The sequence below is a fragment of the Sinocyclocheilus grahami genome, unplaced genomic scaffold (genome assembly GCF_001515645.1).
Source record: "Sinocyclocheilus grahami isolate Dianchi unplaced genomic scaffold, SAMN03320097.WGS_v1.1 scaffold792.1, whole genome shotgun sequence".
In the NCBI taxonomy this organism is placed as follows: domain Eukaryota; kingdom Metazoa; phylum Chordata; class Actinopteri; order Cypriniformes; family Cyprinidae; genus Sinocyclocheilus; species Sinocyclocheilus grahami.
In genome coordinates, this window is record NW_015505971.1 from 667182 (window position 1) to 693829 (window position 26648).

The window sequence follows — 26648 nt, forward strand, 5'->3', positions numbered from 1 at the left end:
TCAGTCTGGATCCAGAACACCTGAGAAGAGATGATGCCAACTCCTCAGATGACCTCAGATGATGCTAACCCTAAAACAACATACAGAATTACCAAATTTTGCTATAAGTTTGATTGCATCATATAATAATTGCTGTTAACAGTGTTCATCATCTGTTTGATTATGTCTTTAATTGATTTTTCCGTACATTTCTGCCATATGTACACTAACTGACAGTCACCACTGATAAGCTACCACTAAATATTGTAGAAACTTAATTTGCTGTAAAGTTGCTTTGCAACGATTTGTATCGTGAAAAGCGCTATACAAATAAACTTGCATTGAATTGAATTGAATTTAATTTAATTGAATAAGAAAGCATGCCAAGTCAATTCAGTTATATTTATACAATATTGTGTTTTTGCAGATCACTGTTGCAATTCAGTTACAGTAGCAGTGTCTTTAATTTCATTAGTCCCTCATTTAGCAATTCAATTAAAATAAAATGATTTCCTAATATATTTTTCATTTTACACCCACTATGTCAAGGGTGACTGTGGCCAGGAGCAAAAATGCTTCATTAAATGTTAGCGTGGTAGAGAGAGAAACGGAGAAACCAGTTCCTGCTGGCAAGGCTAACTACACTGTTAACACTGTGTCTGTGCTAGTTAGCTAGTTAAACCAACTGTATGTAAATCATTCTGCTAGTACACGTGCTTATAATCAGGCGAATGGCTACTGTTTCTCTCACAAACTCTGTTCTGGGATTGTGTGACTTTGGTGAGCGGGTACGAAATCCTGTGGAAAGCTGTTTTACAGCAGCAACAAATGCACATGTACAGCTACTTAGTATTACTGTATTACGACAGCGGATTCCACTCACTTAACTGTAGGGGGCTCCAAAGTCACAAAACTACATACAGTTGCTTTAATTACAGTTGCTTTAACCAAAGCAGGTAGTTTCTACACCACATAACTATATGTATGTATGTCAAATTAATAGCTTAAAATGCTATCATTATTGTACTGCATATGTGAACAAGGGAATGTGAATGAAAAAATAAAAACAAACAAAGCAAAACAAAATAAAATAAAAACAAGCTACACATTTTGCAATATAAGTGTTAAAGGGATAGCCCCCCCAACAAAAAAATCTGTCATAATTTACTCACCATGGAGTTGTTCCAAGCGAGAGTTTCTTTCTTCAGTTGAACACAAAAGAAGGTTGCTCCATTAATTTCAACAGCTCAATTATAACAGTAAAGGCAAACAATTAAAACATTACAATTTGTATATAAAGTAAATAAAGGATAATTCATTAAATAAATAAAATACAAAATAAATAAACATTAAATTAAATATTTTTGTGTTTTTAAATGTCATTAATGAAAATACTAAATCAACTATTCAATTTAAAATTGTGTTTGGATAGAATAATTGAATAACCAATGACAGACAAAGCAGAATCCCTTCTATTCTGAAATGTAAAGCTAATATCATAGAAATATTAAATAATTACCCCAGAAATTACAGGCCACTATAACATGCCACTTGGGACCTTCTGTGCCAATTCTCGTGGTCTAATTTTATCTTTTCACTTTCACAGTAAGAATATATGTATTTGTCAACTGGTCTGAGGAAGAAACACAGTACCCAGGTATTGGCCTGGTCTATATATACTTTTTTTAAATGTAGGTTTCCTATTATGTTACAAAAAATGCAAATATCAGCTAATTGAGTCTCAAGGGAGTTTTTTCCAGCATCTTTGGTGGCCTCTCTCTATGCAGCGTCCTGCTTCATTCAAGTTAAAATGACAACTGACCCTTAATTGAGGGGTGTATAGTGAGTAGGTCACTCTTTTCCATGCTACTCAGAACACTAGGGGAGCTGAGCGCTCCCGCCATCCAAGCAATTCTTCCTGTTGAGAGACCAAGCAAGTGAGTGTGAAAAAAAATAAAAAATAAAAAAAAATAAATGAATGAATAAAGTGAAAACATTCCATGAGACTCATTAGGCTGCATGGAGAAAGCCTTTGTAGCAGTTCCCGCTTGAGGCTAGTTGCTCTTGAGATCTACCAGACAATGCCACAGCAGAGAAACAGAGGCCTTGTCACACAAAACACAAAATTCAGTACAATTACTAGCAATTTAAGCCAAAGTTCAAAGTCTGAGTGCAATTCTAAACCCAACAGAAGAAAACTGCCACAATATTTGTATGAAAACACTAACACAGAGAGTTAATATTCAAAATGACAGCAGTACAACTAATATGCCAAAGACCCCTTACTGATTCTTTCATGGGTGATTACATCAGTGCTGATAATCTACAAGTCACTTGAATCGAAACCTTCATTTAGATGTCAAGTTAAGCAGTGGGTAATAGAATAATGCTGTAGAGGTGGGACTGAGAATAATGAGTCAAAGATCTCACTTACATCCTGAGACAAATATAAAGATTAAAACAAACCATAATGAAATGAATTAATGATACTTATGCAACCAATAAATTATATTACTGTAACTCATATCATGAAATCAAGATTCAGTGCAACACTGACAGAAAATAGCAATAAAGAATTAAACAACCAATACCACTACTCCCATAGAAATATTACAACCAACTGCCCAGCACAAATAGCAGTAGATAAATAAATACATGTAACTTGTTTACAAACACACAGTTGGTATAAACGGTAAGCAGGGTGGTGTTTTGAGGAGGTGTGAGCTCTAGAGGAACTGCTGGTGGACACATGGCTCTTGTCCAGTGAGAGGCGGTGGAGATCAGATCTGAGCTCTGATCACAGCAGTAGTGAGCTGCTCACTGCCACAGTCACAGCACTGTGACATCCATCAGGGATTTGCACCTTTCTTCTTTTGTCTTTTTTTCTATCAAACGGGTTCAGACTGAAGCATCCCCTAAAGCAGGTGGTTACTGGGTGATCTGAGGAGGTTCACTGCACCCCTGTACCGGTAAGTGAGGATCGGCTCAGCCACTAAGAGCGGAGTGGGTGCTCATGAGTGAGGGATGAAACGATGTAAGTCGACACACTTTGTTTACCTGAATGCGCACAATTACTTTTGGTGATACTGTACTGCTGCTGAATAGTGCTGTTCTTATTCAAACCAGCAACGCTCCGCGTTCAATAGCCAAAACACAGAACGTAACGCTCCCGTTAGACGCGACGCAAGACACTGGAACGCTTGTATTATATTCGAGACGTGATGCGACAAACCGGAACGCTTTAATTACAATCGCATTTCAATTAGCGTACATTTAACGAGTCATTAAGAACGAGTTAAGCAGCTGTTCGCACAGAACGCGCTGTTGCACCCATAACGAGATGTAGCGCAGCAGAATGGATCAGGACGCGTGGGTCTCCAGACGAGCTTTCAAACTTAAACTTATTTTAATTTGACACTGCGTCTTGAACCGAGTAAATGCGTCGCAATGACAGAAGAGAACACCGCCTTTAACGATGATACGACATGTGTGGCATCGCGTCTTGTGCCCTGTGTTCTGTTCCATATGGCGCATTCCAAACGGCCCTAACGCATGTGCCCGACATTTGCAATAAAATGCTCTCACTTCCAGTGCTGACACGTGCTTCAGCTGCAGGTGTAATCCTTATGTTTCAGGCTGTAGGACGTCGTCATGACAGCCGAAAAGACGATTCCCATAATAAATGGAAAAGCGGACGATTCGATGGACCCCGAGGCGGCGAGCGCGAGCGCAGTGCGCAGCAAAGATAAGAAGGTGGTGAATGAGAGGGGTCAGTGGAATAATAAGATTGAGTTTATGCTGTCAGTGGCTGGAGAGATTATCGGCCTTGGCAACGTTTGGAGGTTCCCATATCTGTGTTACAAGAACGGCGGAGGTGAGAGATTATTCATTTATTCTCATTCCCTGACACACTTCACCTACTCCTGATGGAGCTGTTTTCCCCCCTTCTTGACAGATGTGAACAGGCATCCTATTTAATTTATGCACCAGCTATTTTGTTTTTCCACCCATGCTTTTAGATGTGCTTCTAGGTTTCGCTTGACAACACTTTGGGTCAACTTCTGTGGTGTTAAATTAACTATAAGTACACATGACAAAAACATGGTAATGTCATGATCATTTTTGGTTGTTGATGGAATTGTTTTTTGAATGGGCAGCTATGAAGGCGCACAGCCATAAAAATATACTGTATATATATATATATCCTGGGTCGCATGAATTTTAGTTGTGGCCTTGTGATATATTACTAAAGTCAGAAAAGGCAACTTCCAACATTGCAAGAGCAGTACAAGAGAATTTATAGAGAGAGACATTAGCACTAATAAAACCACACTATCTGGGAAACATCCAGCAACTAATGGAACTTCTGAAATATGTATTGTCATATTTATTGACACTCTTATAGCGCAAAAAAAAAAAACAGGTTTTATGAGTACTGGTCACACATCTATTATTTATTTTGGTTAACTGGGTTAGGCTAGTTGGCTGTTAATCAATGCATGAATTCAATACATTTGCTTGAGAGGTATAACTTTATATGTTTCTTTTAGGTGCTTTCTTTGTGCCTTATGTTATCTTCTTCATCTGCTGTGGAATCCCAGTCTTCTTCCTGGAAACAGCGCTAGGTCAGTTCACTAGTGAAGGAGGCATCACATGTTGGCGAAAAGTCTGCCCGCTCTTTGAAGGTAAGGCTTAGGTCACTCTAGTTCATTTTAAAACCATATTTTTTCCCCTCATGATTAAATTCCTGCTTGTTGAACTGAACATACATCAGCAGTGAATGAGAATAAAAGGGATGCAAAACTGCATGGTTTCATGTCTTTAAGTATTGGTTATGTGTTCTCTTATAGGCATTGGCTATGCGACACAAGTCATCGAGGCCCACCTGAATGTTTATTATGTGGTTATATTAGCTTGGGCCATTTTCTACCTGTTCAATTGCTTTACAACAGAGCTGCCCTGGGCATCGTGTGGTCACTACTGGAACACGGGTTGGTTCATTTGAAGATTAAAGAAAGCATTACCTAGAACTAAGTGAAACAATTTAATGCATGCATGAAAAATGGACAAAATTGGTGTAACAGAACTGTTTTAACTTTCCAGAGAACTGTGTGGATTTTAACAATGAAAGCATTGCCAACTTCACCAACCCATATGCCACATCACCAGTCATGGAGTTTTGGGAGTGAGTATGATTCTGACTGTTTATTAGCATTACATATTTCACATATTCCTAGGAACATCAGTATTTGACAGCTGTTTAGGGCAAAGTCCCAAAGAGATAAGTCTATGAATTCACCCAGCAACTCTGGGATCTCCAGCAATTCACAACAACAACAACAATTAATATGCACAGTAACGCACTGACTTTCCAGGCAACTTTTGGCACAGTTCATGTGCAGAGCAATCTACCACTGCTTATTATCCATGGAAATCCATAACCTTTTTCACTGATAATTTGTCATTCTTTTTGCATTGCTGTTGTACAAGCATCAAAAGGGCACTTGCACAGCTAGGAATGGTATGGACACAAATTTGGCCACAGTTGGCCTGTTTTTCCACACAGTTTCATATTCAAGGCCAAATACAGAGGAAGCAAGTCAAGTCCTAGCGGTCAGACAGTTCTCGCGTGTTGCTGGCTTCAGCCTCGCACACTGAGCATGTGGGCCTCTAGTACTGAGAGGCACAGAAGCTGTCAGTTCTGAGGTTGAATGGTGAAGGTTTGTTCAAAGGGGGCATGGCTTAGGCAGTGGATGTCACCCAAGAACATGTCAAAGATGATAAATGGCATTACAAGAAAGAGAATTGTGGCTTTCGCTCACAATCTCACAATTTATTGCGTCACAACCAGTCAATGTTAAACAAAACTTCAGACCACCTTAAAGTTAGGATGAATAGTTGGCCATGTGGAGCTGACTCTCCTGGAAGTCAGAAGCGCTTGGAATGTTGATGGAAATCAATGTAACCGTATCATTGTTTCACAGCCATTGTACACTGCGTGCATCATAAAGTATCATGGGGTTCACATAATGTACTCAAATTGAGAGCTAAACTTGCATAACGTAATTGCCCACTTGACTTGCGTTCATGTGTTACACGACTGCTGGGAAGGTTATTCATTTCAGAATGTTTTCCCTTCTAGACGCCGTGTTCTCAGAATATCCTCTGGAATTGAAGAAGTTGGCAGCCTTCGCTGGGAACTTGCTATCTGTCTTGCTTTAGCCTGGGTCATATGTTATTTCTGCATTTGGAAAGGCCCCAAATCAACTGGAAAGGTAAAAACAAAAGGTCCAGTGACCAGAAATGGTGGTGAATGTGTGTAGATGTTAACCAAAGAGTGAGAAGCCGAGTTGGCGATGTCTCAATGAAAGACTTGCATGAATGGGGGAACTTAGTGCCCTAATGTTCAGCACAAAATCAATTTAGTGAGTGAGACGTGCATTCCATCCTTGCAAATGATGTCATCAGCGCAACTCTGACAGGTGGAGCGCTCATACAGTATGCGGCATTGTGCAGCTACAATGTGGATCCAGTCTTTGAGGGGACAATAGCACTTTGAGACTTGACATAAGTTGAGTGAATGTCAGCTGTCAAATCTACCGACTCGCATATCAGACAGACAGGCACCAGAAAGGCCATTGAACAGAATTTGGCAGCTTTCCAGAAAGTGAACGGAAACGTAGGTGCATCCTCACAATAACCAAATGGTTTATTGGTAAACTCAAACCAACCTACTGGGAAAAAGTGCCTTTGGAAAACAAACAGTTTGCATTATTCCTGTGTCTGGAGCGCAAAATGCAGCTCTGGCCTTCCTCTACCTTCGCCTTGTACCCACAATCCATTGCATCCTGTGTCCCTCTGCCAATCTCTGCAACTCAGTCACTAGCCTTCCTCTGGATTCTATTCTTCCAGCACCCTTTAAGAAAGTCTAACGGACTCAATGAGCCAGAAAGAAAGTGCAAAGAAAGGAAGCGGGATGTGTGGGGAAAAATAAATGGGTTCACATTGTACAGGTCCAGGAGAAAAGCTCTGCAGCAAGGCCTATATCTCCTGAAGTGTCTTTTGTTTGGCCGTGAAGCAAGGGGAAAGAATGCTCCTTCATGGCGAGGCTTTAGCAGCCTGTCCAAGATTGATTTCTGTATTCACAACGGGAAAGTGGAGCGTTCATGAGGAGCATGCAGAGTTCCTCCGCTCGCCTCTTCCCTTCTGTAAAGAATTATGTCTGGCGGATAGCAAACTGCTTTCTTCCTTTCCTTTGACCGCTATACAGATTGCAGCATTCAGGACATTTGCTAAGCTGTTCACCGCAGGTCTTTTGTGGCTGTTTGCGATTCTCCCATAAGCCAGCGGTAGATTTATGGCATGGGGCTGACCTGTGAATGTTGAGCTTAAATGTTTGACCAGGGAGAGTTGGGAGAAAGTCAGTGTGTGTCAAAGTCTCACGGCGAGTTTAAACATTGCCCCATTCATTGAGAAAAACCACACGCATGCCTTTGAAAGCCTAGCAGGGGATTCGCTTATTGCAGTGGCCATAGTTTTTTTGGATATGGATATGTAATCATTTTAGGAGACTAATTGAAAAAGCTGTGAATTAGCGAGCTGGACGAGCTTTGCCTTGCTCATACTGCGAGGTGCGTTTGGATTAAAGGATCTCCTTTGTCAAAGCACTCACTCTTACAGATCTCCGCTTAACACGGTTGGTTTGTTTCACTCCACTGGATTACGTGGTTAAGCAACATTAACAAAGGTGTGCAGTGATCTCGCATCGCAGTTCAAAGCATTTTGGTGCAAACGAAAGAGAGAATGATTGATTTTGCTAAAGAAGCATTTTTAAAAGACTTCACTTCGAAGTGGCGATTTGTTAACCGACGCGAAGGAGTGTTTGTTGTCATTTAGTACAGTAAATTACCCAGGTCAGGTTAAAACCGTCGGCAATTGTATGTTTCTGTGCCACACATTTTCCCACACTGCCAACACAACCCAGTTGGGCTCCTTCTAGAGGGAAACAGGGTAGAAGCTTTTGTGTCCGAACCCTATCTTGTTCTTGCATGGTCTTGACTGGGTGCCAGAGGAACAAGAACCTAGTGCCGCCCCCAAGGGTGGTTTTGTTCACGGGACTAAAAGAGCTTCAAAATGTTGAACTCATTTCTGTGGACCATGAATGGCTTTTGCAAAAGCATCTTAGGACCTGGAACTTGAATGTATAATGGAGAAGAATCATGCCGTGATGTTCTAACGCTGTTGGCGTGATTGCGCTGAGGATTCGAGCCTCTATGTTGTCTTGGGAGACAAAGCTCTTACACTGGTTTGGTTGAGACTTGGTAATAATTCAAGACTGTGAACATCATGTTGACAATTCACAACATGATGGTGGGCTGGCTATTCTATTTGTGTCTTTTTGATGTGCTGTGTTGCACGCTTGAGTGTTTTCTCCATCAAAACCTCTGGCTCGGACCTGCATCCCTTCCTCCCCCTGACAGTAACTCTTTCAATCGGCCCCCCAATTAAGGCTTTGGGAGAGTACCTGCCCCCTCTGGCAGCACTCCGTAACCCCTTCACGTTAAGTGCGCTGCTTCATTCGCTCACTCATTCATTTGCTCCAGCCCTTTCTCTGAAAGGTATACTAGTTGCACAGCTAAACAGCTGATTTGCACATCATAGCCCATGACATAGCCCAAAAAGAATTTGTTCGGTCTTCAGATCGCGGACAGTTCATCCTATTAACATTTTAAAGCAATGGTTCAAAACTTAAGATTCTGGGGATGCACGATACACATGGTTTCAAAGCAGCTTTATAGAAAGTCATACTGTAACTGTTATGTCTGTAGTGCCTTAGTGCTTTACCACAGAGAAAGTTTTAGAGCTGGTGATATATAACAATGATACAAATTATCCTCCAAATTTAGATCTAGCTATATTGTTTTTATTTTGTGTAGCAATTATATGCATGCCACGGTGTGAGCATGTGCTTGAGCATTTGAATGTAACATTAATATAAAGTTGTGATTAAATGGAAGTAGTTTCTGTCGTTTTAACCAGATCTTTATTAAACATTACAAGGACCCCTGTATTTATATCTAATTTGCTAATTTGTACCACATACAGTAAGCTACCATATTCAGGGGAAAAAAAGCGTATGAGTCATAAAGAGTACTATAACCGTTCTTAATGGTGTTTATGGTTATTTTATTTTGTTTTATTTTTTGCAGCTTGACAGATGCATTCACTATAAACTGTTATACGGAAAGGAGCTGCATGATGATTCTTCAAAATTCATTTTCTATCCTACATTTAAAAAATGTCATACAGGTTTAAAATGATACGAAAGAATAAATAATAAAGATTTTTAGTTTAACCGTTCCTTTTACTTTCATTTTTCTTGGTGTAAATGTACAGCGATTTCTTGCACCAGTTGGTTTGGATAGATCCAGATTTGATCTAAATGTTTATATGCAGGAGAATGTGAGCATGTGGCTGCAACTACTTGAACCTTTATTAATTTCCATGGAAACTAAGCCTTGTTTTTCCCTCTGCAGGTGGTGTATGTCACTGCAACCTTTCCTTATTTCATGCTGTTGATCCTTCTTCTTCGAGGAATAACGCTGCCAGGAGCTGCTAATGGAATTAAGTTCTACCTGTATCCTGACATCTCTCGTCTGTCAGACCCTCAGGTACGAACAATTTTATCCAGTGTCACTGTACTTCTTAAGGATTTAACACCCAGCTGTTCTTTTATAGCTACAGTAAATCAACTGTATGTACAGTATTTTTTGTGACTTTGGAGCCCCCTACAGTTAAGTGAGTGGAAGTTGCTGTCGTAAATATACTACTGTTGTATTAAAGTAGCTGTACACATGCATTTGTTTCTGACATAAAGTAATATGCACTTTTCACGGAATTTCGTACTCGCTCATTAAACTTCCCAGAACTACGACGGCGAATTAGTGCCACGTTAAAACAATTTAAAAATCTAAGATTACGAGATTAAAGTCGTAATATTTCGAGAATAAAGTCGAAATTCCGAGAATAAAGTCGAAATACTATGAGAATAAAGTCGAAATGTTTCGATAATTTAAATCGTAGAAATTAAAGTTATAATATTTTGAGAGTATAGCCTATAATGCGCATGCAAATGGCCCGGATTAAGAGCACCAGGAGAAGTTGCCAGGCCACCGGAATTTATTTGAATATTGTTGCGTCCAAGCGGCTGCATCATCTTACTGGGATGAGGAAGAGCCCATATTAAGGACTCGCGGAAACAACTTAATATCAAGAATATGATATTTAATAACAGACTGAACAGGAACAACTTTTTATCTTAACATCAGGTCACACACCCAATCGACACTGCTTTGGGGGGTGCTGTAGCTCTCTTATTTAACCCTTTTTAAATACGCTACAAATAAATGTGGGATTATTAGTAGAAACCATAGCATGTGTCATACACGACAGTATGCTTGGAAATAATATTTCATGTCTTCCATTGCATTCGTTATTTGTAGTGTGCCAGCCACCCAATAGCAATAAGCTTTGTGCTTTTGTTACTTTTAATAGCCTATAAAACAAAGTCTCAGCTTTCAAAATCAGTTTTATAGCGAAACACAAACTATGTGTTTAACTAAGTGGACTCCAACTCGTTAACATAGGTTATATTGTTGTCTTTTCTCAGGTAGGCTGTATAACGTTAAGTGACTATTCACAAGCTGTTTTATTCATGGTATAATACTCGAGTAAATGATTGGACATAATATTTAACATCTTTCATTCATTATTTGTAGCGTGCCAGTCACCCAGTAATCGCAATAATTTTGTGCTTTGTTGCTTTTGATATTCTGAGAAATACAGAAATTCTGTCAGTTCTATCATGAAATACAAATGATAAAGGTGTTTTTCCTCTTTATTTCAAGTTTATAGCAAGATATAAAAGTGAAGGACCATCAGAAGGCATGAAAAAATAGTATCATGAAAATAAAGTCTCATTATTGTAATCAGAAAGATGATTGACTCACATGCCGCTTAAACCGAAGCAAATACAGCGATCTTTCACGGCAAATTAAAGAGTGTGAAAAAAACACAGTATTGTAATATACCTATTGTTTGTATTTCGCTATACAACTGACATATTTTGAAAGCTGAGATTTTGAATTATCTCCCGGTGCTCCCAATCTGGACCATTTTTCATTTCTCAAACTGCTTTTCATTTTGCTGCATTAGAGCTAATAAACAACTACATTAAAAATAAAATGATTGGCTAAAATCACTTGAATGCACATTGCATCAAAAATAGCATCAGCTCGAGCTCGATTTGCAAGTGGAGATCTGTTATTCAGAATAAATAAATACCTAAATTAATTTAAGATTTGATCTCCTGAGTGAATATCTGAAGTTGTTAGACTGAGAAAACCGACTTATTAAGCTGTCATGTAGATGCAGTTTTACATAGACCAAACTTACAAAGAAATCAGAGATAACCACAACATATGCAACTTAAACCTTCTAAAGGCCAAAAACTTGTTATCATGGAAAATGTAAAAATAAATAATTACTCAAAACTAAACAAGTGTTCTCCACCTAAAAGGGATTTAGAATGACATAAAAAAAAGTTTGTTTTCCAAATGGAAAACAAGGAAGCAGTGCCAAGTCGTCCAGGAAGCAGGGAGCTCTCAGGTCATTTGGTGGGATTACAGGATGTCCACACATGGCTAAACCTCAGACGTGGAGATCAGTGTGTCATGCTCCACAGCTCCATCATCCCAGTGAACAGAAAGCAGGACTGATGGAATGTTTGTGAAGTAGCATCGATAGCCTGTGAGAGCGAGCGACATAATGGAAACGCGAGAAAGAGAAAGGGTGATAAAGGGTGGTGTTTGGCGATGGGGGCGCTTCCGACACCAATGTTTAATTAGCTTTCATGCCACACAATAAGAGGTCTGTTCACATTCTCTATTCACCATCTTCCTTTAAAATCTCACCACGCAATTCAGTTTTCTGTGCCAGAGAGTTTCCTTTGCTGTTTAAAACTGTATGTTCGTAGAACGGAAAACTATAAAAGTATGTCCAATTTGGACAAAATCAACTTCTAGTGTTTGGTGTTTTCTGTGGTAATGTGGTGGACTTCATGAAATGTAGTCATCAGAAACATACAGCATCATTTTAAAGACTTTTTAAGACTTAAGACTTTAAGCTATATTACAAGATTGTTTTCTAACATTCTACAAATACAATTATGTATTATGTAATGAAGTTAACTGCAAGAAAATGTGAGCTTCAAATCTTACATTTTATATTTGACATCACTTTACAATTAAACACTGTACCAAAAGTGTTTAAAACAACCACTGAAACCACTGAAACCATTGACACTTAAAAAAATCAAACATTGAAGTTGACTAATATTGCCATGAACTTCATAGACCCAACAGTATGTAAGATTGCACTCAGCATGACCATTTTGGCATCTGAGTGATTTGGCTTGATTCTAAGTGAGAGATGGATTTGCTCCAAAATGCCATAGTGTTGGACGCACAGCCTTTGACTTAAAAAAAAATATATATATTTTTTTTATATTCATTAACTAATAACTATGATTAAGTGGTTAGCTGTATTATATGAATTGCATTTCACATTGAATTTTCCCTCACTTACAACAGTGTAGTGTTAGAATCGCATTGAACAACATGTTTTTTGGATGATTTTGAAATCATAAACACACATTTTAACTGATGACCAAAGACGAGTTTGCAGTGAAAATGTTTCTTTAGGATGCACTTCCTGGCTAAAACAAGACAAAACAAACCTCCAAATTAGCCACAACATCAATAAGTAGCTTTAAAGAATAGCGCCGTGTCCGAGTAAAGCCAAACCAGAGCATTTGCACCGGCCGAATGTTAAACAGAAAAGACGTAAATGACCGTCCCCATAGAATGGATGTTCTTGGAGGGAAGTTGCTCTGTGTTTGTGAGGTCAGAGGGGTTACCCTGGTTACCCACTGGAGGAAGCAAATACTGTGAGTTGTCCATTGTTTTCCCAGTAAAGGAGATTAGTGGCTCAATGGTTATGTGAGAGCATTTTAAAGAGGTGCTAGCTTTTTTTTCCACCTACTCACATGGATCCCCTATGGCCACATTTTTACACATAGCCTCTATGGGGCAGAATGACTCTATTCAGAGCGTTCAAGCTCTTCGAGATCATTTTAGCCAGTTGCAGGTGAGAGAATCCTTCACCCAGGGTCAGTTTTCCAAGAAAGTGGCTGTTCTCAAAAGTTAATAGCTGGGTTTCCATCCAAAGTGAATTTAACTTGTGCGCAAAATTAGAATGTTGCATAAAACATTTGCGAATAAGCACCATTTCCATTCGACGAACGAGAACAAAATCATCACTTCCTGATGAACTGGCGCTAAATATCACATATAAAAGTGGGAGAAGCCACTGAATATAATAATTTTCATATATAGTAAATGACTTGTGCCTCAGAGCGATCTGAATTGCTTTCGTGGATGCTTGCTGTACGGGAACGCAGTTGTGTAACAGTTCTGGAAGGCAGTTATACAGAAATACTTTGACGACAGACTTTGCTCTGGCATTTCAGAATGACCATAACAACATTTTAGAAGCTGTGCTACAAGATTGGTTCACTGGTTAGTCAAGTTATGCCATCCCATTGTGCAAAGTCACATGACTTTTATGATGGAAATGGAGGAATTTATTCGGCAAATGCGTTTCCATCTCCCATTATTCGCATTAACCCTTTTTTTGCACAAGACAAAAACCACCTCAAGCGATCGTAAAAACTTTTTTGCAAATAAAGGGATTAGTTTTTCAATTGACATTTCCATCACTCGTTTCTGATGCGATACGTCAAAATAGGCAGGAGTAAAGTTCTAAATGATTTTGAAAAGGGCCAAATTATGTCACTTGTATCATCAGTGTTGTAAATTTACCAACAGTGGTCCAAGGACGGACAAAACCACTAGTGTGGCACAAGTCACACGAAATGTTATTGTTGGCCATGATAGAAAAGTGTCGCAACACGCAGTGCATCATCGCACTCTGCTGCGTATGGGGTTGTGTAGCTGCAGACAAGCCTTTGATGACTTCTGTCCACTGTTGAAAGCAGTAAGAAGAAGGTCGCCTAGTCCAATGATGAGTCCACCAGGATGCACTTTGGGACGATGACAAGCTGATGGAGGGAGTCTGGGCAATGCTCGGTCATTCATGTGGACATACGTGCTACCTACAGTACCTAAACAATGTTCCAGACCGCATACATCCTTCATGACATTGGTGTTCCCTGGTGGAAGTCGCCTCTTTCGGCAGAATATCTTGGGCTTCAAATTCCCTAGATCTCAATCTGATTGGTCATGTATGGGATGTGGTGGACCAGTTTGATCCACGGCAGCTCCACCTCACAACCTACATGACTTGAAGGATCTGCTGCTGATGTCTTGGTGCCAGATACCCCAGCACACCTTCAGGGGTCTTGTAGAGTCCATGCCTTGGCAGGTTGGTGCTGTTTTTGCAGCACGTGAAGGGTCAACAGCATGTTAAGCCATGCACACACTGTACGATTTTGGCCACGATTTGGCCATCTGAGACAAATTTAGCAAATCCTAAGATTCCTCTGATCCTAGGCTAAAATCTGTTGTCTTCAATCATTAGTTTTACATGTTCATCTACAGCCGATTAATAACCGCTGCAATCAAATTTTACCTCTGATGAAATTCTGGCAGTGTCAGAAGATTTGGCGCAAAGTCCTGCAGTGTGAATTCTCCTACGACAAATGTCAAATTGTCTTTGTTTTTCAAGACAAGCCATGATCAGAATTAATGCTAGATTTCTTCTAATCTCCATAAGCTCCCGGCCACCGCTCATGGAATTCCTACATGCAGGCTTTGCTATGATAAACACCGGTTGCGCCGCTGCTTTTATGTGGGCATGTGCTGCTTAAACTGCTTACATCTAGAGACTTTTCAGCGTGTAATGCAGCTCGCAGTCACTGAACATGTATGGCTTGTAATGCAAAACTCCAGACAAGTTTTCTTGCGGGCACCTGTCTTGATTGTCCTACCGTCTGACATTAATGTAATGACTTCTGATTCTGTAGTGATTCACTGCCATTATATGGACAAATACAAGCAATATTTATTTTTTTATGTTCAAGAGTGATTGTTTCTTTTGTCTTTCAATAAAGAAAGAAGATCATGGAACTTTAGAATGGCATGCACTGTAATAACGTCTCTGCTCCAGTTGAAAGGGTTAAAATTAAAAATACAAAAAGTAAAATTATGGGTGGTAAGTGTCAGAAAGAACTGAGAATTGATGATTAATGAACTGACAATTAATATTTGACCACATCTTCCCACTCAGAATAAATGACAACTAGAGCACGTGTCTTACAGTCGCATGGCAGCATCAGTATAATGAATGACAGCAGTTATGGTTGGGTTATTAATTAGTGATTGTTGCAGGTGTGGGTGGATGCAGGCACTCAGATCTTCTTCTCATATGCTATATGTCTGGGCTGTCTTACGGCTCTCGGCAGCTACAACAGCTACAACAACAACTGCTACAGGTGAGAGTCCAGTCAAGTGATAACAAGTGGATATACAACCTCCTGGAACTTTTACTGTGTTTATCTTGTACAACATATAACTAGTTTAGTCAACAGAAAATGTTCTTTCATGTCGAAGTGAAATAAATGTATACAGCTACTACTATAAGCATTCTTCCTTTTCAAGTGTGTATTTAGCAGAAGCACCATTGGCAGCATGGTTTGCACCTTTGCATCTCTCAGCTTTGCTCTCATCACTGCAGTGATTCTCCACTCTCTGCTCAAACCCAGTCAGGTCATATGGAGATTGTGAGTGGACAAACGTTTAATTGTCCATCCATAATTTGGACAGAGATCATTGATTTAGCTCTCATCAGACCATAGAAACCTTCCCACATTCCCTCCGGCATGTTGTTGCTGAGATATGACATATTTAATGTTGGCTTCATTTTGCCACTTTCTCATAAAGCTGGCAACTGTCTCTCCAGTCTCTGCCACCAACTCCTTCATTGGTTTTCTGGTGGTTTCCCTTGCCAGTGTCTTTCAATTATTATTTTTTTTCCTTCTCGTCTCCATCCTCTGTCTTTTTTGTGTTCTGTTTTTTTTCATGGTGCAAGTGACAGAAGACTGACTTACCAGATGGTGGACATTCTATTTTCCAGAGATGTGTTTATATAACAATTAATTAAAAAATATATGTAAAATACAGATTTTATTTTGTATATTACAAAAAAAATATTAAGGATATTTATTACCCTGATATATATTAAGGATGAATACTTATAGAATCAAATATTTAGATTTTTTTCTTTTACTTTTATTATTATTTTAGATCACTTTGACATAAAAAGTATGTTTCTGTTGATCAATGGCAAAAAATGAAGTCCACTGTGATTCAGTGCTGAAAGTCAAAAGAGGGGTGAACACATATGTATTGGTGCAGTGGATGTGAAGTGCTGTGCGTTGTCTTTACAGGGACTGCATCATACTGTGCTGCCTGAACAGTGGCACGAGTTTTGTGGCAGGATTTGCCATCTTCTCTGTCTTGGGCTTCATGGCATATGAACAGAATGTGCCAATAGAGGCAGTGGCAGAGTCAGGTGAGTGTGAATTGTGCTATATCTGTTGAAACCTTTCTTTGGGAACAGTTTATAAATTTGCAAATTGGGTCACTCTATAGTAATTCTAATTACTTTAGCTCATTTCTATAGAAAAGTAATATGTGTGCGTGAGAGTGAGAGTTTTTTATTTGAGATACAGTAGCCTACAGTGAGATGTCTGAGTGTGGTGTGTCTGGACTCGTGCAATTTAAAGCACTTCTCAGAAAAGCTTTTTATTGTATGACTTATTCAACAATTCAACATTACTTATTTACTACAGTAGAGCAAGGATGACGGTAAAAGTGACTGAAATACACTTTGAAGGGTTTTAGACTTTATTATTAAGTTAAAGATGTCTGAGAATTCAGTTGCTTAGAGCATTGGTTCTCAAACCTGTTCCTGTACAATGTAGAAAAACAATATAGGAAAACAAATGTTCAGTCACTACACTTTCAATAAGTGATCCATAACCATTATTTAAAGAGCTTTTACTAAAGCTCCACTCTTGGCATTTTTCTGCAGCCAATATTATCTGATGAACAGTAGTTCTAAACTGATATTCTAGTATATTGCTCTAGTGATATGGCAGAGTGATCTCTGCTCTTGGCTTGCTGCTTTTGGACAGGTGTCTCTGTACAGTACAACCAGAGCCAAGCCACATGGCGTGGTTAGACTATTTCACCAGGACTGTCACTGAGACTGCTGAATTTGCCAATCTAATGCATGCTCTCATAGAACCCAACCAGGAGTGTGTTTCCCAAAAGCAACCATGGTTGCATGTTCCTTCATTACAAGTAGTTCAATGGAACTTGCGGCCATAGTTAGTTAATGATGCTTTTGGAAAACACACTCCAGAACACAAGGCCTTAACCATGTCTTGAACATTGCGGGGGACCAATAAACATACATACATTCATATATAATATATATCTGTATGCTTTAACCCAGGTCAAAAACACAAAACATTTTTTGTCCTGTCACGTTCAGTTAGTTGAATCACAGTTAGTTTGCATGCCACTACAAAACAGTAGTGGAATATGAAATGTTGCACTAGTTCCTTCTTACTTCACTCTCGTTCAGTGCTTTGGGCTGGAATTCGCACACTGCTTCTGTGAACAGTAAGCCCCAGGACTAACTTTGTCTTCTGTCTTTCTAAAAATGTTAAAACACAAAGTGTTAGCTATTGTATTGTGAAATGTATTTCAGGTCCTGGTCTAGCATTCATAGCATATCCTAAAGCTGTGACCATGATGCCGTGGTCTCCATTGTGGGCCTGCCTGTTCTTCATGATGCTCATCTTCCTTGGGCTTGACAGTCAGGTGACAAATGCACACATTTTGTAAACAAGTTCTTCAAATTAATAATTCAACCATGAATATGCCATTATCTACTCAGCCTGTAGTGTACATGTACACTCATTTTTCTGTCAAATACAAACACACACACAAAACATTTTGGGGTTATGTTTTCCTTTAATATTTACAGCATGTCATATCTTATTTCAAACATGAATTAGTGTTTTTCTGTAATGTTGCAATAAAACTGCTGTGGTGGTTGTTTATAGAGGCCTCACAAATTTGGACACTTAATGAATGTCACTTTATTATATATGAAACAAATCTTTTTTTTTTAAATAAGAAAACATGAAAAGTTAAGTGAGAAAAAAGATTCTGTGGCACTCGAGACACTTGAGTGTTATTTTAGTATCACTGATATACAATGGGTACGGAAAGTATTCAGACCCCTTTAAATTTTTCACTCTTTGTTATATTGCAGCCATTTGCTAAAATCATTTAAGTACATTTTTTCCCTCATTAATGTACGCACAGCACCCCATATTGACAGAAAAACACAGAATTGTTGACATTTTTGCAGATTTATTAAAAAAGAAAAACTGAAATATCACATGGTCCTAAGTATTCAGACCCTTTGCTCAGTATTTAGTAGAAGCACCCTTTTGATCTAATACAGCCATGAGTCTTTTTGGGAAAGATGCAACAAGTTTTTCACACCTGGATTTGGGGATCCTCTGCCATTCCTCCTTGCAGATCCTCTCCAGTTCTGTCAGGTTGGATGGTAAACGTTGGTGGACAGCCATTTTTAGGTCTCTCCAGAGATGCTCAATTGGGTTTAAGTCAGGGCTCTGGCTGGGCCATTCAAGAACAGTCACAGAGTTGTTGTGAAGCCACTCCTTCGTTATTTTAGCTGTGTGCTTAGGGTCATTGTCTTGTTGGAAGGTAAACCTTCGGCCCAGTCTGAGGTCCTGAGCACTCTGGAGAAGGTTTTCGTCCAGGATATCCCTGTACTTGGCCGCTGTTGACTGTTGGGACTGTATTGGACAGGTGATGAGCAGTGCCAGGTTTTCTCCACACAAACCGCTTAGAATTAAGGCCAAAAAGTTCTATCTTGGACTCATCAGACCAGAGAATCTTATTTCTCACCATCTCACAACTCCATGCGGGCTTTCATGTGTCTTGCACTGAGGAGAGACTTCCGTCGGGCCACTCTGCCATAAAACCCCGACTGGTGGAGGGCTGCAGTGATGATTGACTTTCTACAACTTTCTCCCATCCCCCGACTGCAGCTCTGGAGCTCAGCCACAGTGATCTTTGGGTTCTTCTTTACCTCTCTCACCAAGGCTCTTCTCCCCCGATAGCTCAGTTTGGCCGGACGGCCAGCCGTAGGAAGGGTTCTGGTCATCCCAAACGTCTTCCATTTAAGGAACGGAGGCCACTGTGCTCTTACGAACCTTAAGTGCAGCAGAAATTTTTTTGTAACCATGGCCAGATCTGTGCCTTGCCACAATTATGTCTCTGAGCTCTTCAGGCAGTTCCTTTGACCTCATAATTCTCATTTGCTCTGACATGCACTGTGAGATGTAAGGTCTTATATAGACAGGTGTGTGGCTTTCCTAATCAAGTCCAATCAGTATAATCAAACACAGCTGGACTCAAATGAAGGTGTAGAACCATCTCAAGGATGATCAGAAGAAATGGACAGCACCTGAGTTAAATATATGAGTGTCACAGCAAAGGGTCTGAATACTTAGGACCATGTGATATTTCAGTTTTTCTTTAATAAATCTGCAAAAATGTCAACAATTCTGTGTTTTTCTGTCAATATGGGGTGCTGTGTGTACATTAATGAGGAAAAAAATTAACTTAAATGATTTTAGCAAATGGCTGCAATATAACAAAGAGTGAAAAATTTAAGGGGGTCTGAATACTTTCCGTACCCACTGTATATTATTGGTGTGGTTAATATTTTGAATACAATATTATTTTTATTTTCTGCTTTCATTTTCATTTTAATTACATTTTTAGTAATAAAATGTGTTTTTGACATTTTACTGCATCATGTATTACAACACAAATACAGCAGTTCTCTCTGGTCCTCGAATCTTTTTCCAACAGTTTGATATTCTAGTGAGAACAGAACTCCAACTGTTGCACCGTTTGTATCACTCGGCTCGCGGTATTTAGCGAGTATCATGGCGGACACCCAAATCCACTATAATTTTATAAATAATAATGTTTTTGTGTCACAGAATGTAGTTTTAAGAGAATGCAGTTGTTTAGACTTTAATATTCCAGTTCTTCTGGAATTTGTCGCTGACTCTGATGTCTCTATAGTGGTTAAACATGATATATAATTTGTTTTAGGTAAATCTCGCAGGCAGTCTTTGGTCTCTAGTAAAATCTATTATTTGTTCCAGAGCAAATAGTTTTGGCTGAGGGCAAAATCTCTTCACGTTATATTTTATGTAACTTCAGTGCTGTATATTAGAGTGCTGCCTTTGTACTTTTGACTGAATTGCCTAGCAACTTTTATGATGAGACTGAAACAGGGTTGTAAACAAGTTATTTTTACTTTCAACAACACCTTGTAAGACGCAGCCAACAAATGCACTGAGCATCGCTGTCATTGGAAATCACCCCAAAAGGACAGTACGACAAAGATATCGCTTTCCTCAGCAGACATTCAAACTAATGTTTTATTGTGAATATGAGATTGAGCTGAAGAATGAATGCTGTATCAGATGCAGGTAATCACACTCAGTCCATCTCTCTCTCTTATAATACTCTACTATTCATAATACAGTGAACTTTTAATGCAGTAATACTTGCTTTCAATTAAGCAACTTAACGTTCCTTCGTTACTAGTTCTAAAGTGGCGTTTTGGAATAAGTAACAGAGGCTTGGGCATAGCTGTTTAACCGTCAACTTTAGATTTGAATCCGTGGTGGAAGGAAGTAGTTCTGCACAAGACAGAGCTTTTAAAGACACTCCGTTGATGACACTCTGCTGAATTATTTTTAATTCATGTTAAAAAAACATCCCGCGAACTCGCTCCGAAGTCCCGATCTGAATCAAATGATTCGCGATACACGATCTTATTGGAGCGCTTCGAAACATTTTGTAACAGCACTGGTTTAACTAATTCAGAGTTTCAAAAAGCTCAGCTGATACGGTGTTCTTTGCTTGCTTTCTCTATATAATTTATTAGTTGCTTGAATAACCATGGAAATGAAATTATTACAATTAATAGTCCTGACTTAGAATGTTTTATTGAATTTTGATCACGTTAAATACAGTTTCCATCATATAAAAACATTCCATGACATGACACCCATTATCTGGTACTTGCCTAAAAAAAGACGGGTTTATGATGTGCGTTGTTAACAGATTACACTAACATTACTTAGGCTATAGCCTTACCTTGGAGTTGGGTCAACCTCTGGAGAGAGAAAAAAAGTTTTCAAAAGCACTAATATATACTGTATACAGTACATGCATATATTTTTTTCAGTTATTGTTTTTCTATTTCAAATAATTTGTATGGTTTTAGTTGTAGGTAACGGTGATAACCCTGTGTCACGTTCCTCTTTTTGTAGTTTGTGTGTGTGGAGAGTCTTGTGACTGCAATCGTGGACATGTATCCCAAAACCTTCCGTGTGGGTTATCGGCGGGAGCTTCTCATCCTGGGAATGTCTGTGGCTTCGTTCTTCGTGGGTCTAATAATGTTGACAGAGGTAAAGTCATATTGTTGTGTACAAACGTGTTCCTTCCAGTGTTATTATTATCACCCTTGATTTATGTTTCTCAGTGCTGATGTTTAGTGCGACACAGTTTTCCATCCCATTCTTCTCCAGGTGGATCTGTTGTAAGCACGTGTCGACACAATAATTAATCTCACAAAAAAAGCATAATACACGACAATGAAAAATCCAGGTGTCTTATTTGTCAAGGAGAAGTATATTTGCTGTTTACATGATCATGTTGGTTTGTCCTTATGGACATGCTTGGATTAATTTAGTTAATGTTCACCTGGAACGCATGCCTCTCGATGCTGGTAAACAGTTTTTAACGTGTAAAAAAAGCATGCTTTGTAGTGAATTTTTCCCTGTAACTATGGTGTCTTGGCATATTGCTGTCAGCACCTGGCATGTTACTGTGGTTTCCTGTTTTGCATTTATGGCTGGAGTGAGGGTAAAAATAGGCCTGCATTCAGGCTGAGACAGGAGGAAGCTCTCCGCCAGTAATGTGCAGTCAGGTGAACACTTTCACTCTGCGTTTCATGAATAAAGCCATCCGACTGTGGAACGAAGCCTCTCCGGTGTGGAATGTCAGACATTCTCTGTTACTAGGATGAGAGGGAGATGAGGATGCTCTTAAAGCTTTGCCATTTTCCGTATGCCAGTAGTGTTCTCCTAGATCCATAAAATGCATTGAGCGTGTGTGAGCATCCTGATATTGTTTATGTCTCATGCCACGGCTACATACTCTGTCATCTTGTGTGTTTGTCCTGTATTCCTCTGACTGTGCGTGACTCTGCTCTGTTAGGGTGGCATGTACGTGTTCCAGCTCTTTGACTCGTATGCAGCCAGTGGCATGTGTCTGTTGTTTGTGGCCATCTTTGAGTCCATCTGCATTGGCTGGATCTATGGTAAGAGATCGCTTTGTTTTGGTGTGTAACAATGTTCGTCACTTAACATCTTTATTACTAAGCATCTGTAGTATCGACATCCTCACTCTAATGCAGTTTTTACCCTTTAACAGCCAAATGTTAAACATTTAAATACAATGAGAGCATTTAATCACCTGAAGAAGTGATAGCCTGCGATAATAAGCCCATTAACTTACTGTTGAATTGGGTCTTGTAACACATTGTGCCATGCCAGTAGATGCTTTTCTGTCTGAATTATTCGTGTCGATGGTGAGGCTGTTCACAGTATCATCACATTTTTATAACCATTATGCCATCTGCTGGCAAGAGCCAGACAGTGCATGTAATGAATCATTGAAACATGTTTGCAGCAGAGATACAGTGAATTCCAGTGTCCTTTAAATACAAGTGTTATTTTTGTAGTATGTAAATACATAAAATGTGACGTTTTAAGTGAAAAGTGTAATCTTTATCCTCAGGTAGCGACAGGTTTTATTCGAACATTGAGGACATGATTGGATACAAGCCCATCTTCTTCATCAAATGGTGTTGGAAGTACTTCACACCAGGCATCTGTGCTGTGAGTTGAATTGGATGTACAGAGAGTCAAGATGTTTACAGGCTGTGAGTGATAAATGTTAATTATTGGCCGTATGATTGTCTTTTCAGGGCATCTTTCTGTTCTTCTTGATCAAGTACAAACCGCTGAAGTATAATAATGTGTACACATATCCAGACTGGGGTTATGGCATTGGCTGGATGATGGCCATGTCCTCTATGGTCTGCATCCCTCTGGGAATGTTATTTCAGATCTGGAAGACGGAAGGAACTTTCCGTGAGGTAAAGACCTTTTTTTTTTACTGTGAGCATGGACATTGTGTAGATAGTAGAGCACAATATGAATATGTGTTTTCTTAATTTTACATAATGTTTCTTTAATTTTTTATTATTAGCTTCCAGTCAAGCTATACTGTCAGTTATGAGCATGCCTTCTTGGATTCATTCAGTCTTTTAGCATATATTCAGATTTCTGCATTGCTCTTTGTACCCGATAAACATCACTGAAGGCATGAGTCATCATTTCCTACCTCCTTCACTGTCCTTGATTCACCCGACTGAACCTCTCATGCTGCTGCCAACGATTTTAGATAGAAGCTAGAAAGTGCATTTTTCATCATGTACTTGAGAGAAAAAACATCATATTTCTTGAGGTGCAATGACATGATTTCAAAGATGAAAGTTGTTGTGGTGCAGCGGGAGTGACGCGGGCGCTGCCCTGACCTGACCCCATTGTGCCATGTCTTATTGATTGTGTCTGCTTCAGAAAGCATGTGATGAGGTTGTCTCAATCACTCATTCTGCATTGATTTCCACCAACAATCTAAATACCTTTAAAGCAAGCAAGAAGATAAGACTTGTTTGCAGAGCAATATACCTTAAGTTAATTTTTTTACTCCATTGGAAAGTGTTTGTCATATTCTTAAAACCAGGAGGAACAAGTGATTTATCCAAAAAAAGAAACAATTGTATATGTATTCTCTAGAAACTACTCTTTTTTCAGTGAACAAAAGTACAGAATAATAATCAAGTTGGTCTGATACCTGGATAAGCATTCCAGTTCTTTTCAATGGCAGCTGCTCAGCTGGCACATGAGTCCAGCATCTTTGCATGTGGGACCACAGATTGTCTTGAGCCAATCACCTGAGCCGTAAATGTCATGTGATTGTTCCATCTGGAGTAGCAGAAAAATGGTATGGCAAAATGAAATGGCGGAAGCACGGCAGCACGAGCCCTCAAACCCTTCTCTACTGACTGCCCCAAGCTGTGATGGCAAAGACCTAGAAATACACTTTCTCTCAAAAAAGCGTCAGAGCATGGGCTAATGGGAACGTATGAACCTTCAACCCTTGCTTATATAGTAAAATATTATTCTCACAGATGTAAGCTTCTGTACTGTAAGCTTCTGTGTGCTTTGTAACGTTCCTCAAACGCACTCACACTGTTTATTATCATTCGAATGTAATTGCAGAGGATCAAAAAGCTGACCACACCCAGCTCTGACCTGATAATGAGGGGACGCCTCAGCTCCAGGGGTCCCTGCGCTATCAATGACGCTGATGCCAAAATGAGGGCGGATGGCAAGATCTCCACCATCACAGAGAAGGAGACACATTTCTAAACCCAGGACACAGACATCACCGTCACAACAGACAGAAAAGTGAAGAAAAAAATATGTTTGCCATTATTTTTAAAGAGAGATCTATTATCACATTTGTAGTGTTGCTTTTTTGCACAAGCAGGTAACACATCACAATTTAACGTCATGATTAAAAACTGAGTTTTGTATCAGAGTGTATCTAAATCTAGATAAAAATGTCGTATTGCCTCACTCTTTGTCACATTAGTCATTTCTGTACTGTACTTGTAGAATGAAGCCAAGATAAGCCAATGTGCTGTGAAATGTTTTTACACATTGGCTCTTGGCTCTGTGCAGATTACTGTAGAGTACTATTCTAATGGATAGAAGATGTTTATGACCACTCCAAACGTTGGCTGTATGTTTGTAGAGGAGGCTCAGTGTTGACAGATATGCTGTGATTCGCTGTCCTTCAGCTAGCATTGACTCGCGGGGCGAGCATGACGTAGCAAGCCCATTTGCCACGGCGTCTTACGTGGCTCGAATTCTTGGTCATTTCACACCAATTAAACTGAGTTTAATTGAAGGTGACAGACCAAACACAGTTTATCATTTTTTTAAAATTGTATTATTATTTCAGGCTGGTGGTTCAGAGAGTCATCCTAACACACTCGTCACGAACCTCTCATTAACATTCATAAAGATTCTGTCTTAATAGTGTGATTTTTTGTGTAACAATGTTAAAGGGCAGTCTGATGGTGAAAGATGTGTAGATGAAGCTTTTGGTTTGAATGTGAGGACAACATTAAAGCAATGCAGTGGAACACAAAAGTGCACATTTTAAACAGTTCTTTTCATAGCTGCACCGTAAAATTTATTTGATTCAGTAAATTCAGAGATAAGTCTGCGTTCACATTCAGATTACAAAAAAGGCATGTCAGAGTCATTAATCATGTACTGATGCACCGTTATTTAACACGGACACAAAGACTAGACCTGAGGGTGTGTGTGTTATGACCACTACAAAGTAGAGGACATTTGGTCAACTGTTCCTTTAATGGTATAGATGCAGTAATAAATAGATTAGATGTAATACGATTGATACCATGCAAAATATAAAAGGCCACTAATCAGATGCTAGCTCATTCCCTAAGAGAAAGTGCGTCAAAATAGTTCTTCTTTCATGTCTATTTTAAGTGATTGTAGCCCAGATATTGATATCCATTAAGCCATTAGGAAGCAGTACAAATGTGTTCTAATGACCCTTGCAATTCAACAGCCATAAGTACTTTGATCAAACAGTGCTGGATCTGTAATGTACTATCACAGTTAAGAGCACTTTTTGTTCGTAGTATACTCAGGATGCACTGTGAGCCCTGTGCACATGCATGCAATCTTTGGTCTGGTCTGTTCCATCGTGACATAATCAGTTTGTGCAAGTAAACTTGTTTTAATAGCTTGTTAACTTTTCAGCTATATGTATATTTTTACATTTCTTTAGTTGTTTTGTGTACTATTTCTTGATGAAAAAAAACTGTTTCTCTGAGGACTTTTGATATGTCATTCAACAATCAAGTTCTAGGTATATGATGGAATTGTTATATGTGCTGTTTACACAGATTTTGGTATTCACAGGACATATGAATTGTGTGCTTACTCATTTTTAAAAATAAAAGTTAAAAACGAACATATCTGTTTGGTTGTCTCAGTCATTTTAGCTACTTTTAAAAGTAAACAATGTGACTTCTGTAGAAATGTAAGTGTACAGATTTTAGGAAAGTGTAGTGTTTTAGGAAAGTTGCACTCTCTACTCATTTTCTAACAGCTTGTTTACTTAAAAAAAAGAACTCTAACACTAGACTGGATCGTGCAATTAACCCCTGCACACCGAAGACAGGCACAGTGAGTGCATCGCTTGCCTGGGCAGCACCCACAC

General features: G+C 39.2%; 1 protein-coding gene across 1 annotated transcript; it reads left to right on the forward strand.

The window, feature by feature from the left end:
• Positions 1–2736: 2736 nt before the first annotated feature.
• On the forward strand, positions 2737–25703 carry slc6a11b (solute carrier family 6 member 11b). The gene is made up of 15 exons (XM_016246294.1): positions 2737–2948; positions 3615–3853; positions 4530–4664; positions 4830–4970; positions 5083–5164; positions 6122–6254; positions 9516–9650; positions 15447–15550; positions 16505–16629; positions 17836–17948; positions 21524–21661; positions 22473–22575; positions 23055–23155; positions 23245–23415; positions 24605–25703. Exons 2-15 carry the CDS (start codon positions 3631–3633, stop codon positions 24752–24754), a joined length of 1854 nt encoding a protein of 617 aa, XP_016101780.1. The 5' UTR covers positions 2737–2948; positions 3615–3630; the 3' UTR covers positions 24755–25703.
• The last annotated feature ends 945 nt before the right edge of the window (positions 25704–26648 follow it).

What these genes read in the sequence shown, in the direction of transcription:
- slc6a11b (XM_016246294.1), top strand. Translation starts at nt 3,631, where the DNA reads ATGACAGCCGAAAAGACGATTCCCATAATAAATGGAAAAGCGGACGAT. An exon ending in GTCTAATAATGTTGACAGAG is followed by an intron (nt 21,662 to 22,472) that starts GTAAAGTCATAT and finishes CTGCTCTGTTAG; the next exon opens with GGTGGCATGTACGTGTTCCA. An exon ending in TCACACCAGGCATCTGTGCT is followed by an intron (nt 23,156 to 23,244) that starts GTGAGTTGAATT and finishes TTGTCTTTTCAG; the next exon opens with GGCATCTTTCTGTTCTTCTT.